Below are 13160 nucleotides of genomic sequence, written 5' to 3'. Positions count from 1 at the left end.
ATACACAGAACACATTTTTCAAGTGTCTTTTTACTGATGCTGGCTAGATGGGAAAAGTCACCACTACTGAATCTCTCATGCTTTTCAATATTTATTTTCTGGCACAATTTTTGTTTAATACTTCAAATAGTAATTGCATTCACTTGAAGTAACATTCTTCTATGGTTTAACTGAAATAAATTTTTAGAAATAAATTCACATCCAATTTTTAAAATTACAGCTGCATGGATCTACTTGCCTGGTGTTGACGCCATCTCTGTCGTCGTTCTGCTGGCAGCCAGATTCACATCAGCAAAAGTTGCATTAGGCTTAAACCCTGTTGGAGTCACTACTATTGAGGATTTAGATCTTTCTAATGAAGTTCCTGGAAGGTCAAACTGCAACAGTTTCTGAGAACTTGGAGATATGGGAGAAGTTGGAGTTTTCTGAGATCTTCCCTTATCTGATGAGACACTACAAGTTTTGTTTCATAAAGACATTAGAGACAGGAAATCTACTTCAAAAACCATCTAAACAATAAGAACAACATGCAAAACTTATTAACATTAGCTTTAAAAAGCTTTGATTTATTCATTGTAACAGAGTTGCTACAGTACTCCTTTTATTGCTAGATTTACAGAGGGTAACAAGCTAGGGACAAGCCCTGCTCAAAATAATATGGAAAAGGAGTCTTTTGATTAAATTGGGACTAAACTCCTTCCTCTACAATGTAATTTACTATGAATCACTTATTTTAGTAGCAGGCAAAATTCTCCAGAATACTAAAATCTTATATAGCAATAAAATTACAAACATTTAAAAAAAGCAAGGTAAAGCCTATTTCAAAAAAATACCTTAAAATATGTCTCTGAAAGAGAATATTGTTTTGTGTTAAAAAATTTAAAATGACAAAAACTACTTTTGTTATTACTTTTATTAACCAAAAAAATCACATACTGTGGTTAGTTTCATACTAACCATCTCTAAATACTTTATATATGTCCATTTCTTTCTGTCCACTTTTTAATGCTACAGTTCTTTCCTGAATTTTCTAAGAAGTAACCTCTCATAGCAGTTTTATTAAAACAACTCAAAGTATTTAATTCAACAGAAGGCACAGATCAAGTCCCTCTTTGATAAATTAAGCTCATTAAAGGTACTGTTTCTGATAAGAAGAAGCACGTTGCTTTGCACTAAAGATTTATCTACTGACTCAAATATCCTATAAAGCATGTTAGCAGTTAGCATATTTCAACATACTAAATCAAGCTTACTTTTAGCTTTAATAAAACTATGACATGGTTTTCAAAGGTAAAAATTTCTCTTATACCAGCATTTAAATTTGAATAAAAGTAGTCTTTAAAGGCACTCACTAGCTTCCTGTAACCTTTAATTTTCTGAAGTTTAGAGAAATACTGTTTTTAACAGTCTGACAATTTACAGAACATAGAAAGAATTATCATTACTTCTCTTTCCTAATACATTTCCCTGAAAGAATTCCAACACAATATTAAAACACAGTACTCCTAAGAGGAGAGGGAAAAAGTTGGCTTAAAGCTCAACATTCAGAAAACAAAGATCATGGCATCCAGTCCCATCACTTGATGGCAAATAGATAGGGAAACAGTGGCAGACTTTATTTTTTGGGGCTCCAAAATCACTGCAGATGGTGACTGCAGCCATGAAATTAAAAGACGGTTACTCCTTGGAAGGAAAGTTATGACCAACCTAGATAGCATATTAAAAAGCAGAGACATTACTTTGCCAAAAAGGTCCATCTAGTCAAGGCTACGGTTTTTCCAGTAGTCATGTATGGATGTGAGAGTTGGACTATAAAGAAAGCTGAGCACTGAAGAATTGATGCTTTTGAACTGTGGTGTTGGAGAAGACTCTTGAGAGTCCCTTGGACTGCAAGGAGGTCCAACCAGTCCATCTTAAAGGAAATCAGTCCTGAATGTTCACTGGAAGAACTGATGCTGAAGCTCAATACTCCAACTGCTGAAACTCCACTACTTTGCCACCTAATGCGAAGAGCTGACTCATTAGAAAAGACCCTGATGCTGGGAAAGATTGAAGGCGAGAGGAGACGGGGACAACAGAGGATGAGATGGTTGGATGACATCACCGACTCAATGGACATGAGTTTGAGTAATCTCCGGGAGTTGGTGATGGACAGGGAGGCCTGGCGTGCTGCAGTCCATGGGGTTGCAGAGTCCGATATGACTGAGCAACTAAACTGAACTGAACTGACTCATAAGATAAATCTCACCATACGGATTTACAAGATGAATTCATATTTGCTCTGCAGAGACTTACCTAGACTAGCTGTTTCCAATGATATTAATAAGTTTTCTAAAATATAAAAAAGAAACTAAGGAAAAGAATGTGGACACAGCAAGTGTCTATAGCCAAATAAGACAATATAAGTTAAATACTTTTTTTTAAAAACTGGACTCCTTTGTATCAAATCCTTAAACTGTTTTATCCACTGTCAATCTCCATAGGTGAGGAAGTAGGGGTCTAGACTATAGTATGGGGCATTTATCAACTTCTTTGGCTCTGGAGTTTGTTTAGAAATGTTTAACTTTGTAGATTTTGCCAGTTAAATCATCAGGTATCTCTTAAGGAAAGGTAAAGTTTTCTGAATTCCAAAATCATTGACAAAGAAATTAAAATTCAACTTTAGACATAGGAATGATGGCACTATCTGCAACATGAAAGCACTAAAAATGACTGTCTGTATGTAACACTATATTGGAAAAAGCACATAGTTTTAAAGTAAAAAAATAAATCCATGCCTTCTCAGAGCAAGTCATGGAGACAGAGCAGGAATTGTACATGAAGCAATAGTTATCTGTAAGCAATAGGCTAAGTGCATAATATATGATATTACAGTGTGCACGTTATACAATCAATTTAAGAGATTTCAAAATCTAATTGTCTAATAGGTTGAGCATAAGTGAAAAGTTCAGAGGTACAAATAAACAATGATACCAAAAGGGTACTAAGCGGTTATGTTTAAAGAGTGGAAGAATACAGTTGAGAAGAAAAGTTGCATAAACAAAGGAAGTAAGATCATCTTTGGTAGCCTAGTGATAACACTTCAAATAAAGTTAAGCTCTAAGAGTTGATCTGTGGGGTAATTGTGAGGTCCAGGGTATCCTAAGGAGAGTAGCTGCTTGGTCAAATGACTGAGTGAAGAAAACAACTGTGAAAATTGTTTGGAATAGAAGGGTGGATTGTGCTAGAGGCAAAGAATACCTGTAGCAGTAGCTACAATAGTTTAGGTGAGAGATGAGTATATTCTATAATATAAAGACTAAAGCTATGAACAAAACTATAAAAAATACATAAATTTATTAAGTGAATTTTATGAGCATCAATGATATAACTTTAATGAAATACAAATTCCAGTATAAAATATGCGTAACTTTACCTCAAAGAATGCCCAGAAATTTCTTCCAAAGTGCTATCAGTATCAAGAGTCTGCTCATAATCTTTCACAGAAAGTTTGCTACTGGTCCCAGATTTCTTTCCTTGATGAGAGCCACGTTCTGAACCAGAGTGTACTTTTTCTTCATCAACAAGTGAGTTCTGAATATTTCCAGTGAGTGAATCTAGCCCTGTAAAGTAAATTTCTTATAAAATTGATTCCCAGTATTAGAAGCTACTAAGAGATAACTAACACCTAGATTTCAGTAAAATAAAGAAAAGCACAAACCAGAATATCTTAAAATGCACTTTTAAGCATGTCTTCCTTCACTTCTATATAAGGAAAGTGACATTTCTTCCATTAACATCTACTTGCTATTAAAAAAAAGTTTTTAAATCAAATGGTTAAGAAAAAAGACAAACATATTAAACAAGAATGAAGTACTACTCTATCCCTATAAAAAAGTAATCCCCACCACATTTTTAAAGATAAAACTCAGAGGTGAGAGAAAAAGGTTATCAACTGCCAACTAAACTAAATAATCCTTTTGAAAAACTCTACGGTAAGAACTACACAGCCAGATTTATAAAACTGTTCATATTCTCTGAACAATTATTCTCTGATTCAAAACAATTTTACTTATGTGGGTATCTTAAGGAGACTGTTGAAACAAAAGTTGTACATGACATTCAATGTATAACTTTATAATTTAAAAAATTTCAACCTCCATTACCAGCAACAGAATTGTAAATTACATAGATAATAGTAACCTGAATACAGAAACAACTTTTTGTAATTTGAACACACACATTATCTTATTGCTCTTAAACACCTTATGAAGTGGGTACTGTCTGCTTAATTTGCTGATGCAGTAACTAGAGATCCATGAGGCTAGATAACTTAAGGAATCGTGGTGATAGCAGAAATAGGACATAAACCCAGGCTTCATGATTCTAAGCCTAGGGCACTGTTTATCTTGATATGCTTCAATAGCAGCAAAGAAAAATGCATGCTATGTTAAAAAAAAAAAAAAGCACAAAAGAACTGTGTACACATTTTAATGGCAGCTAAATTTTTTTTTAATCTGGTTTTTAACATGGTTAAAGATCAAAAGACAATGGAAAAGTAAAAAACAAATTATGCTGCACTCCCATGTTCATAGCAGCATTATTCACAATAGCCAAAAGGCACAAGCAACTCAAATGTCCTTCAACAATGACTGCATAAACAAAACTGGTATATACATATAATGAAATATTATTCAGTCTTAAAAAAGGACATTTTGACACATGTTACAACATGCATGAACTTTGACAACATTACGCTAAGTAAAATAAGCCATTTGGTCACAAAAGAACAAATACTGTATGACTACATATCTATATGAGGTACCTAGAATAGGCAAATTCATAGAAACACAACGGCAGAGGGGAGAATGAAAGCTACTATTTAGTGGGCACAGAGTTCTAGTTTGGAATAATGAAACAGCTGTGGAGATGAATGGAGTGGTGATAGCTGCACACTGTGAATGTACCTAATGACACTGAACTAGACACTTCACCACAGAGACAGAAAGGAGAATGGGGGCTGCCAGGGGCTGGAAAGGGGGGAATAGGGAATCACTGTTTAACAGGCATAGAGAGTTTCAGTACAGGAGGATGAAGTAGTTCTGGAGGTGGATAGTAGTGAAACTTAGTTGTAAATAGTGTTAATAAATCAAATGCCACTGAATGGTACACTAAAAAACGGTTAAAATGGCAAATTTTATGTTAGCTGTGTTTGTCACACAAAAAATAAATTTTAAAATTAAGCTACATTATTCTGTAGTGATAGTAATAAAGTAACAATTTTTCATCACAATTTGGTTTGAAAAGGAAAAAAGAACAGTCTTACCATGTGAGAAATATTAAACCCAAGTACCAAAGAAATGCAAATCAATGAGATGCCATTTTTCAATATTAGATTAGCAAATATTTTTGAAGTAATGTAACCTTGACTGTCATTCAGCACACACATGAAACAATACTCATACACCATTTTCATGGGAGTGCAAACTCATATATCCTTTGTTTTTTAATTTATTTATTAATTGGAAGAAAACTGCTTTACAACATTATGACAATTTCTGCCATACAACAATGTAAATCAGCCATAGTTATATTTCAACTCCCTCTTGAGCTTCCCTCCCCTCCCCGCATCCTACTCCTTTAGATAACCACAGATCACCTGGCTGGGATCCCTGTGTTATATACAACTTCTCACCAGCTATCTATTTTACACATGGTAGTGTATATACGTTGATGCTACTTTCTCCATCTGTCCCACTGTGTCCACAAGTCTGTTCTCAGTATCTGCATCTCCATTCCTTCCCTAAAAATAGGTTCATCAATATCACTTTTCTAGATACCATTTATGTGCGATAATATGATATTTCTCTTTCTGATTTACTTCACTTTGTAAATCTACCACCTAACTAGAACTGGTTCAAATTCATTCTTTTTTTATGGCTGAGTATATTTCATTGTGTGTGTGTATATGTGTGTGTGTGTGTGTGTGTGTATACACTACATCTTTATCCATTCATCTGTCAACAGACATCTAGGTTACTTCCATATTCTAGCTATTGTAAATAGTGCTACAATGAACTGCTACAAAGATACATGTGTCTTTTTCATTTATGGTTTTTCACACAGTATATGACCAGTAGTGGAATTGCTAGGTCATATGATAGCTTTATTCCTAGCTTTTTAAGGAATCATATATCCTTTCTTAAGGACAACTCAAAAAATACATAAAAATAATTTTCCAGCCAAGCCCTTCATGGTGGAATTTCTCATAGCAATTTATCCTAGGAAGCTACGTGAAGATGTATACAATGAATTAAATAAGCTAAGTCAGTATATCATAATGGGGAGAAAAATACAAATAATCTAGAGGATTGTCCATCAATTAGAAAGGATTCCACAATCTAAAATCTATTTATGACCCCTAGGCTAGAAACAAGCTGTTAATACTGGTTATCTCTAACTTTACCATAATATAGATGCACTCTTATAGAATAAAAACAGTTCATTCACTTAATATATTATTTAAATACACAATTTAAAAATTGTTCATTTCAAAAAACTAGAAATCATAGACCATACAATAGTCTATGCAAGAAAGATCTAAACTCCATTCGAGGGACCTATATGCAAAGAAATCACCTGCCCCTAGTTTAAAAGATTTCCAAATGAAAGTATGTTTATATGTTTTAAAGTTAAATTAAGATTATTTTTTTCTTATGATTACCACTTTCATCTACTCTTTTCATCAACATTGAGGAAGTGAGTGAGCATGCACTCTTTCACCACCAGATCCAAGTATATGCAACAAAATGTATACATATTAGAACTCTGGGATAAGATACTAAGTTTAAGTTGATGCTGTGGTAAGTAAAATATATGGGTTTTCTTAAGGCATTGTGAGAAGGAATCAGGGAAACTGAAAACCACAAAAAATCACCTGTATTTCACCTAATCAAGTATTAGATTATAATTTTTAAAACTTACACTGAATCATATTGTTTATGCTCATAATATATCATGATATCTTAAGCTGTACGATATATTATAGTAAAACATAAACTTGATTTATAAGTTAGAAGTGCTTTGCCGATAACTAGTTAGCAACCTTCAGAGAAGGCGATGGCACCCCATTCCAGTACTCTTGCCTGGAAAATCCCATGGGCGGAGGAGCCTGCAGTCCATAGGGTCGCTAAGAGTCGGACACAACTGAGCGACTTCACTTTCACTTTTTCATGCACTGGAGAAGGAAATGGCAACCCACTCCAGTGTTTTTGCCTGGAGAATCCCAGGGACAGGGGAGCCTGGTGGGCTGCTGTCTATGGGGTCGCACAGTCGGACACGACTGAAGCAACTTAGCAGCAGCAGTTAGTAACCTTAGCTGAGACACTAACATAATAAAGCATAACAACTGCAAAATAAAAAAAACTGAGCAAAATCATCATTTCCTGAAATGTTTTCTGCTGAATTTGTATGTAACATGCTGATTGAAGAGCTGATTCTGTGGTCAAATAAATTTGAAAAATATCACACTATAGCCTCATCCTCATCCTAAATAATCCATATCAGCATATTGAAAGTATTGATAAGTCCTGTTAGAGAGAAGCCTATTTCACTCTAAAAGCATTTCCCAGGTTTGTGGAAACATTGGATTTCTTTTGTTCTCAGAGCACCTATGAAGCAGCCTATTGCACTGAATCAGTATTTCACAAGAAAAGAAAAGCTTTGAGAAGTGTTGATAAAATGATGTTTAATGTTCCAATCTGTTTTAAAGAACACTTCCAATGTGCAAGAGAGTTATACCTCTCCTAGCCAAAGACAACACAAATAAAGAAAACTACAGCAAACCATCACTAATGAACAAAGGTGCCAAAATCCTCAACAAAATTTCAGCAAATAGAATTCAGCAACACATCAAAAAGTTCATGCACCATGATCAAGCTGGGTCTATTCCAGCGATGCAAGGATTCTTCAATATATGCAAATCAATAAATGTGATACACCATATTAAATTGAAAGATAAAAACCATATGATAATCTCAAGAGCCACAGAAAAAGCCTTTGACAAAATTCAGCACCCATTTATAATTAAAATCTTCAAAAAATGGGCACAAAAGGAACCTATCTCAACATAATAAAGGTCATATATGATAAGCCTACAGCAAACATTATTCTCAATGGTGAAAAACTGAAAGCATTCCTCCTAAGGTCAGGAACAAGACAAGGGTGTCTGCTTTCACCACTATTATTCAACATAGTTCTGAAAGTCCTAGCTACAGCAATCAAAGAAAAAGAAATAAAAGGAATCCAGATTGGAAAAGAAGAAGTAAACTCTACACAGAAAACTGTAAAGATGGTATCAGAAAATTACTAGAGCTAATCAGTGAGGTTAAGAAAAGTTGCAGAATACAAAATCAATATACAGAAATCACTTGCATTTTTATATACTAACAATTAAAAATCAGAAAGAGCAATTAAGGAATCAATCCCATTCATCATTGCAACAAAAAGAATATCTAGGAATAAACTTACCTAAGGCGACAAAACAACTGTACACAGAAAACTGTAAGAAACTGATGAAAGAAATCAAAGATGACACAACCAGATGGGAGAGACATTCCATGTTCCTGGGTAGAAAAGTGAAAATGACTATGCTACCATACGCAACCTACAGATTCAACGCAATCCCTATCAAACTGCCAATGGCATTTTGCACAGAACTAGAACAAAAAATTTCACAGCTCATATGCAAACACAAACGACCCCAAATAGCCAAAGCAGTCTTGAGTAAGAAGAATGGAGATGGAGGAATCGACCTTCCTGACTTCAGATTATACTACAAAGTTACAGTCATCAAGACAGTACGGTACTGGCACAAAAACAGAAATACAGACCAATGGAATAAGACAGAAAGCCCAGAAATAAACCCATGCACCTATGGGTACCTTATCTTTGACAAAGGAGGTAAGAATATACAATGGGGAAAGACAGCCTCTTCAATAAATGGTGCTGGGAAAACGGGACAGCTACATGTAAAAGAATGAAATTAGAACACTTCCTAACACCATACACAGAAATAAACTCAAAATGGATTAAAAATCTAAATGTAAGGTCAGAAACTATAAAATTCTCAGAGAAAAACATAGGCAGATCACTCAGTGACATAAAGCAAGATCCTGTATGACCCACCTCCTAGAGTAATGGAAATAAAAACCAAAGTAAACAAGTGGGACCTGATTAAACTTAAAAGCTATTGCACAGCAAAGGAAATTATAAGCTTCAGGCAACCCTCAGCATGGAAGAAAATAACAGCAAATGAAACAACTGACAAAGGATTAATTTCCCAAATATACAAGCAGCTCATACAACTCAACGCCAGAAAAACAAACAACCCAATCAAAAAGTAGGAAATAGACCTAAACAGACATTTCTTCAAAGACGACATTCAGATGGCTAACAAACACATGAAAAGATACTCAACATTGCTCATTATTCAGTTCAGTTTAGTTGCTCAGTCGTGTCCGACTCTTTGCAACCCCGTGAGTCGCAGCACGCCAGGCCTCCCTGTCCATCAACTCCTAGAGTTCACTCAGACTCGCATCCATCAAGTCAGTGATGCCATCCAGCCATCTCATCCTCTGTTGGCCCCTTCTCCTCCTGCCCCCAATCCCTCCCAGCATCAGAGTCTTTTCCATTGAGTCACCTCTTCGCATGAGGTGGCCAAAGTACTGGAGTTTCAGCTTTAGCACCATTCCCTCCAAAGAAATCCCAAGGCCAATCTCCTTCAGAATGGACTGGTTGGATCTCCTTGCAGTCCAAGAGACTCTCAGGAGTCCTCCAACACCACAGTTCAAAAGCATCAATTCTTCAGCACTCAGCTTTCTTCACAGTCCAACTCTCTTATCCATACATGACCACTGGAAAAACCATAGCCTTGACTAGACGGACCTTTGTTGGCAAAGTTATGTCTCTGCTTTTGAATATGCTATCTAGGTTGATCATAACTTTTCTTCCAAGGAGTAAGCATCTTTTAATTTCATGGCTGTAGTCACCATCTGCAGTGATTTTGGAGCCCAAAAAAATAAAGTCTGACACTGTTTCCACTGTTTCCCCATCTATTTGCCATGGAGTGATGGGACCGGATGCCATGATCTTCGTTTTCTGAATGTTGAGCTTTAAGCCAACTTTTTCCCTCTCCTCTTTCACTTTCATCAAGAGGCCTTTGAGTTCCTCTTCACTTTCTGCCATAAAGGTGGTGTCATCTGCATATGTGAGGTTATTGATATTTCTCCCAGAAATCTTGATTCCAGCTTGTGTTTCTTCCAGTCCAGCGTTTCTCATGATGCACTCTGCATAGAAGTTAAATAAGCAGGGTGACAATATACAGCCTTGATGTACTCCTTTTCCTATTTGGAACCAGTCTGTTGTTCCATGTCCAGTTCTAACTGTTGCTTTCTGTCCTGCATATAGGTTTCTCCAGAGGCAGGTCAGGTGGTCTGGTATTCCCATCTCTTTCAGAATTTTCCACATTTTATTGTGATCCACACAGTCAAAGGCTTTGGCATAGTCAATAAAGCAGAAAGAGATGTTTTTCTGGAACTCTTGCTTTTTCCATGATCCAGAGGATGTTGGCAATTTGATCTCTGATTCCTCTGCCTTTTCTAAAACCAGCTTGAGCATCTGGAAGTTCACGGTTCATGTATTGCTGAAGCTTGGCTTGGGGAATTTTGAGCATTACTTTACTAGCATGTGAGATGAGTGCAACTGTGCGGTAGTTTGAGCATTCTTTGGCATTGCCTTTCTTTGGGATTGGAATGAAAACTGACCTTTTCCAGTCCTGTGGCCACTGCTGAGTGTTCCAAATTTGCTGGCATATTGAGTGCAGCACTTTCACTGCATCATCTTTCAGGATTTGAAATAGCTCATTATTAGAGAAATGCAAATCAAAACCACAATGAGATATCACCTCACACTGTTCAGAATGGCCCTCATCAAAAAGTCTACAAACAATAAATGCTGGAGAGGATATGGAGAAAAGGAACACTCTTGCACTGTTGGTGGTAATATAAATTGATACAGTCAATATGGAAGACAATATGCAGAATCCTTAAAAAACTAGGAATAAAACCACCATATGACCCAGCAATCCCACTCGTAGGCATATACCCTGAGGAAATAAAAATTGAAAAAGACACAGGTATCCCATTGTTCCTTGCAGCACTATTTATAATAACTAGAACATGGAAGCAACTTAGATGTCCATCGACAGATGAATGGATAAAGAAGTTGTGGTACATACACACAACGGAATATTACTCAGCCATAAAAAAGGAACGCATTTGAGTCAGTTCTGATGGGGTGGATGAACCTAGAACCTATTGTACAGAGTGAAGTGAGTCAGAAAGAGAAAGATAAATATCTATTCTAACACACATATACAGAATCTAGAAAAATGTTACTGGAAGAATTTATTTATAGGACAGCAATGGAGAAACAGACATAGAAAACAGACTTATGGAAATGTGGTAACGGGAGGAGAGGGGAGGGAAGAGTAACATGGAAATTTACATTACCATATGTAAAACAGACAGAGAACAGGAATTTGCTATATGGCTCAGGAAACTCAAACAAGGACTCTATATCAGCCTAGAGGTGTGGGATGGGAGGGAGATGAGAAGGAGGTTCAAAAGGGAGGGGATATATGCATACCTATGGCTGATTCATGTTGGGCTCTGACAGAAAACAACAAAATTCTGCAAAGCAATTATCCTTCAATAAAAAAATAAATTAAAAGAAAAGAAAAAAATCTCTCCTAGCAGTCTAACATTGGAAGTATAAAGTTGCACTAGCTTTCTGAAGAGCTATTCAGCAAAATGTATCCAAATTTTAAGCATGTTATACTCATTGTCCATTACCTTCCTTCTAGGATTTTCTCTTAAAAGAACCAGATCAATGTGTAAAGATGCATTTGTAAGGCTATTCAATGTCTTACAGTGTTCATCATAGAAAATGCAGCAGTGTTTATTACAGAAAAGAAAGAAAAAAGAAAGAATCTAAATGTCCAGCAATGGGGAACTGGATAACAAATTACAATACATTCAAATAACAGAACACTAGGTAGCCATTGGGCTTCCCGGGTGGCACAGTGGTAAAGAATCTGTCTGCAATGCAGGAGATATGGGTTCGCTCTCTGTGTTTGGAAGATCCCCTAGAGAAAGAAATGACAACCCACTCCAGTATTCCTGCCTGGGAAATTCCAGGGACAGAGAAGCCTGGTGGGCTACAGTCCATGGGGTTGCAAAAAGATTCAGACTTAGCAACTAAACAACAAATAAGGAAGCCCTTACAAAGGGTTAGCCATATTTACCAACAGAGAAAAGTTTCTGTAATCCACTGACAGGAAAAAAATCACATAAAATGTGATCTCATACATGTAACATTTTCTATTTATATATGCCTACTAACAGTCTAGAAGTATTCTCACTAAAAATGTTAACATTTCACATGCATTGGGATATCTATTCTTAAAAAAACAAAAACTACAAAACAAGCATTAGTATATGTGTGGAGAAACTGGAACCCTTGTACATTACTGGTGAGAATGTAAAATGTTATAGTTAAAATACAGAAATGACTTTTTATCCAGCAAGTCTACAATTGGATATATAGACAAAAGAACTGGAAGTAGGGATTCAAAGTTATTTGTACACCAATGTTCATGTCCATATTACTCACAATAGTTAAAAGGATGAAACAACCAAGATACCCATCAACTGAACGAAGAATACACAAAATGTGGTATATCCATATAATGGGATATTAGTCAGCCTTAAAAAGACATTCTGATACATGCAACAATGTGGATGAAATCTGAAGATGCTATGCTAAATGAAATAAGCCAGACACAAAAAGAATATTGGATGATGCCACTTATATGAAGTACCTAGAGTAGTCAAATTCAGCAACAGAAAGTAGAACAGTGGTTAGCAGCAGCTCAGGGAAGGGAAATTACTGTTTAGTGGGTTCCAAGTTTCAGCATGGCAGGATGAAAAAGTTCTGGAGTTGGGTAATGATGATGGTTGTGGAACACAATGAACATGCTTATTAACAGTACTGAATTCAACAGTTGAAAATGGTTAAAATAATAAGGTTTACATTATGTGTATTTTACCACAATAAAATAA

At 35.9% G+C, this 13160-nt stretch overlaps 1 protein-coding gene across 1 annotated transcript in view; it reads right to left on the bottom strand.

Moving 5' to 3' along the window:
• Window positions 1-13160, bottom strand: part of CEP350 (centrosomal protein 350) — a 125753-nt gene that overhangs the window by 75726 nt on the left and 36867 nt on the right. The window contains exons 14-15 of the mRNA XM_052653926.1: window positions 3416-3602; window positions 239-453 (exon numbers count right to left, since the gene is read on the bottom strand). Coding sequence (XP_052509886.1) covers window positions 239-453; window positions 3416-3602 — 402 coding nt within the window. The remainder of the gene's footprint in view (window positions 1-238; window positions 454-3415; window positions 3603-13160) is intronic.

This window comes from Budorcas taxicolor, chromosome 16 (assembly GCF_023091745.1).
Source record: "Budorcas taxicolor isolate Tak-1 chromosome 16, Takin1.1, whole genome shotgun sequence".
In the NCBI taxonomy this organism is placed as follows: Eukaryota; Metazoa; Chordata; class Mammalia; order Artiodactyla; family Bovidae; genus Budorcas; species Budorcas taxicolor.
This window is presented reverse-complemented; position numbering and strand designations above follow the sequence as displayed.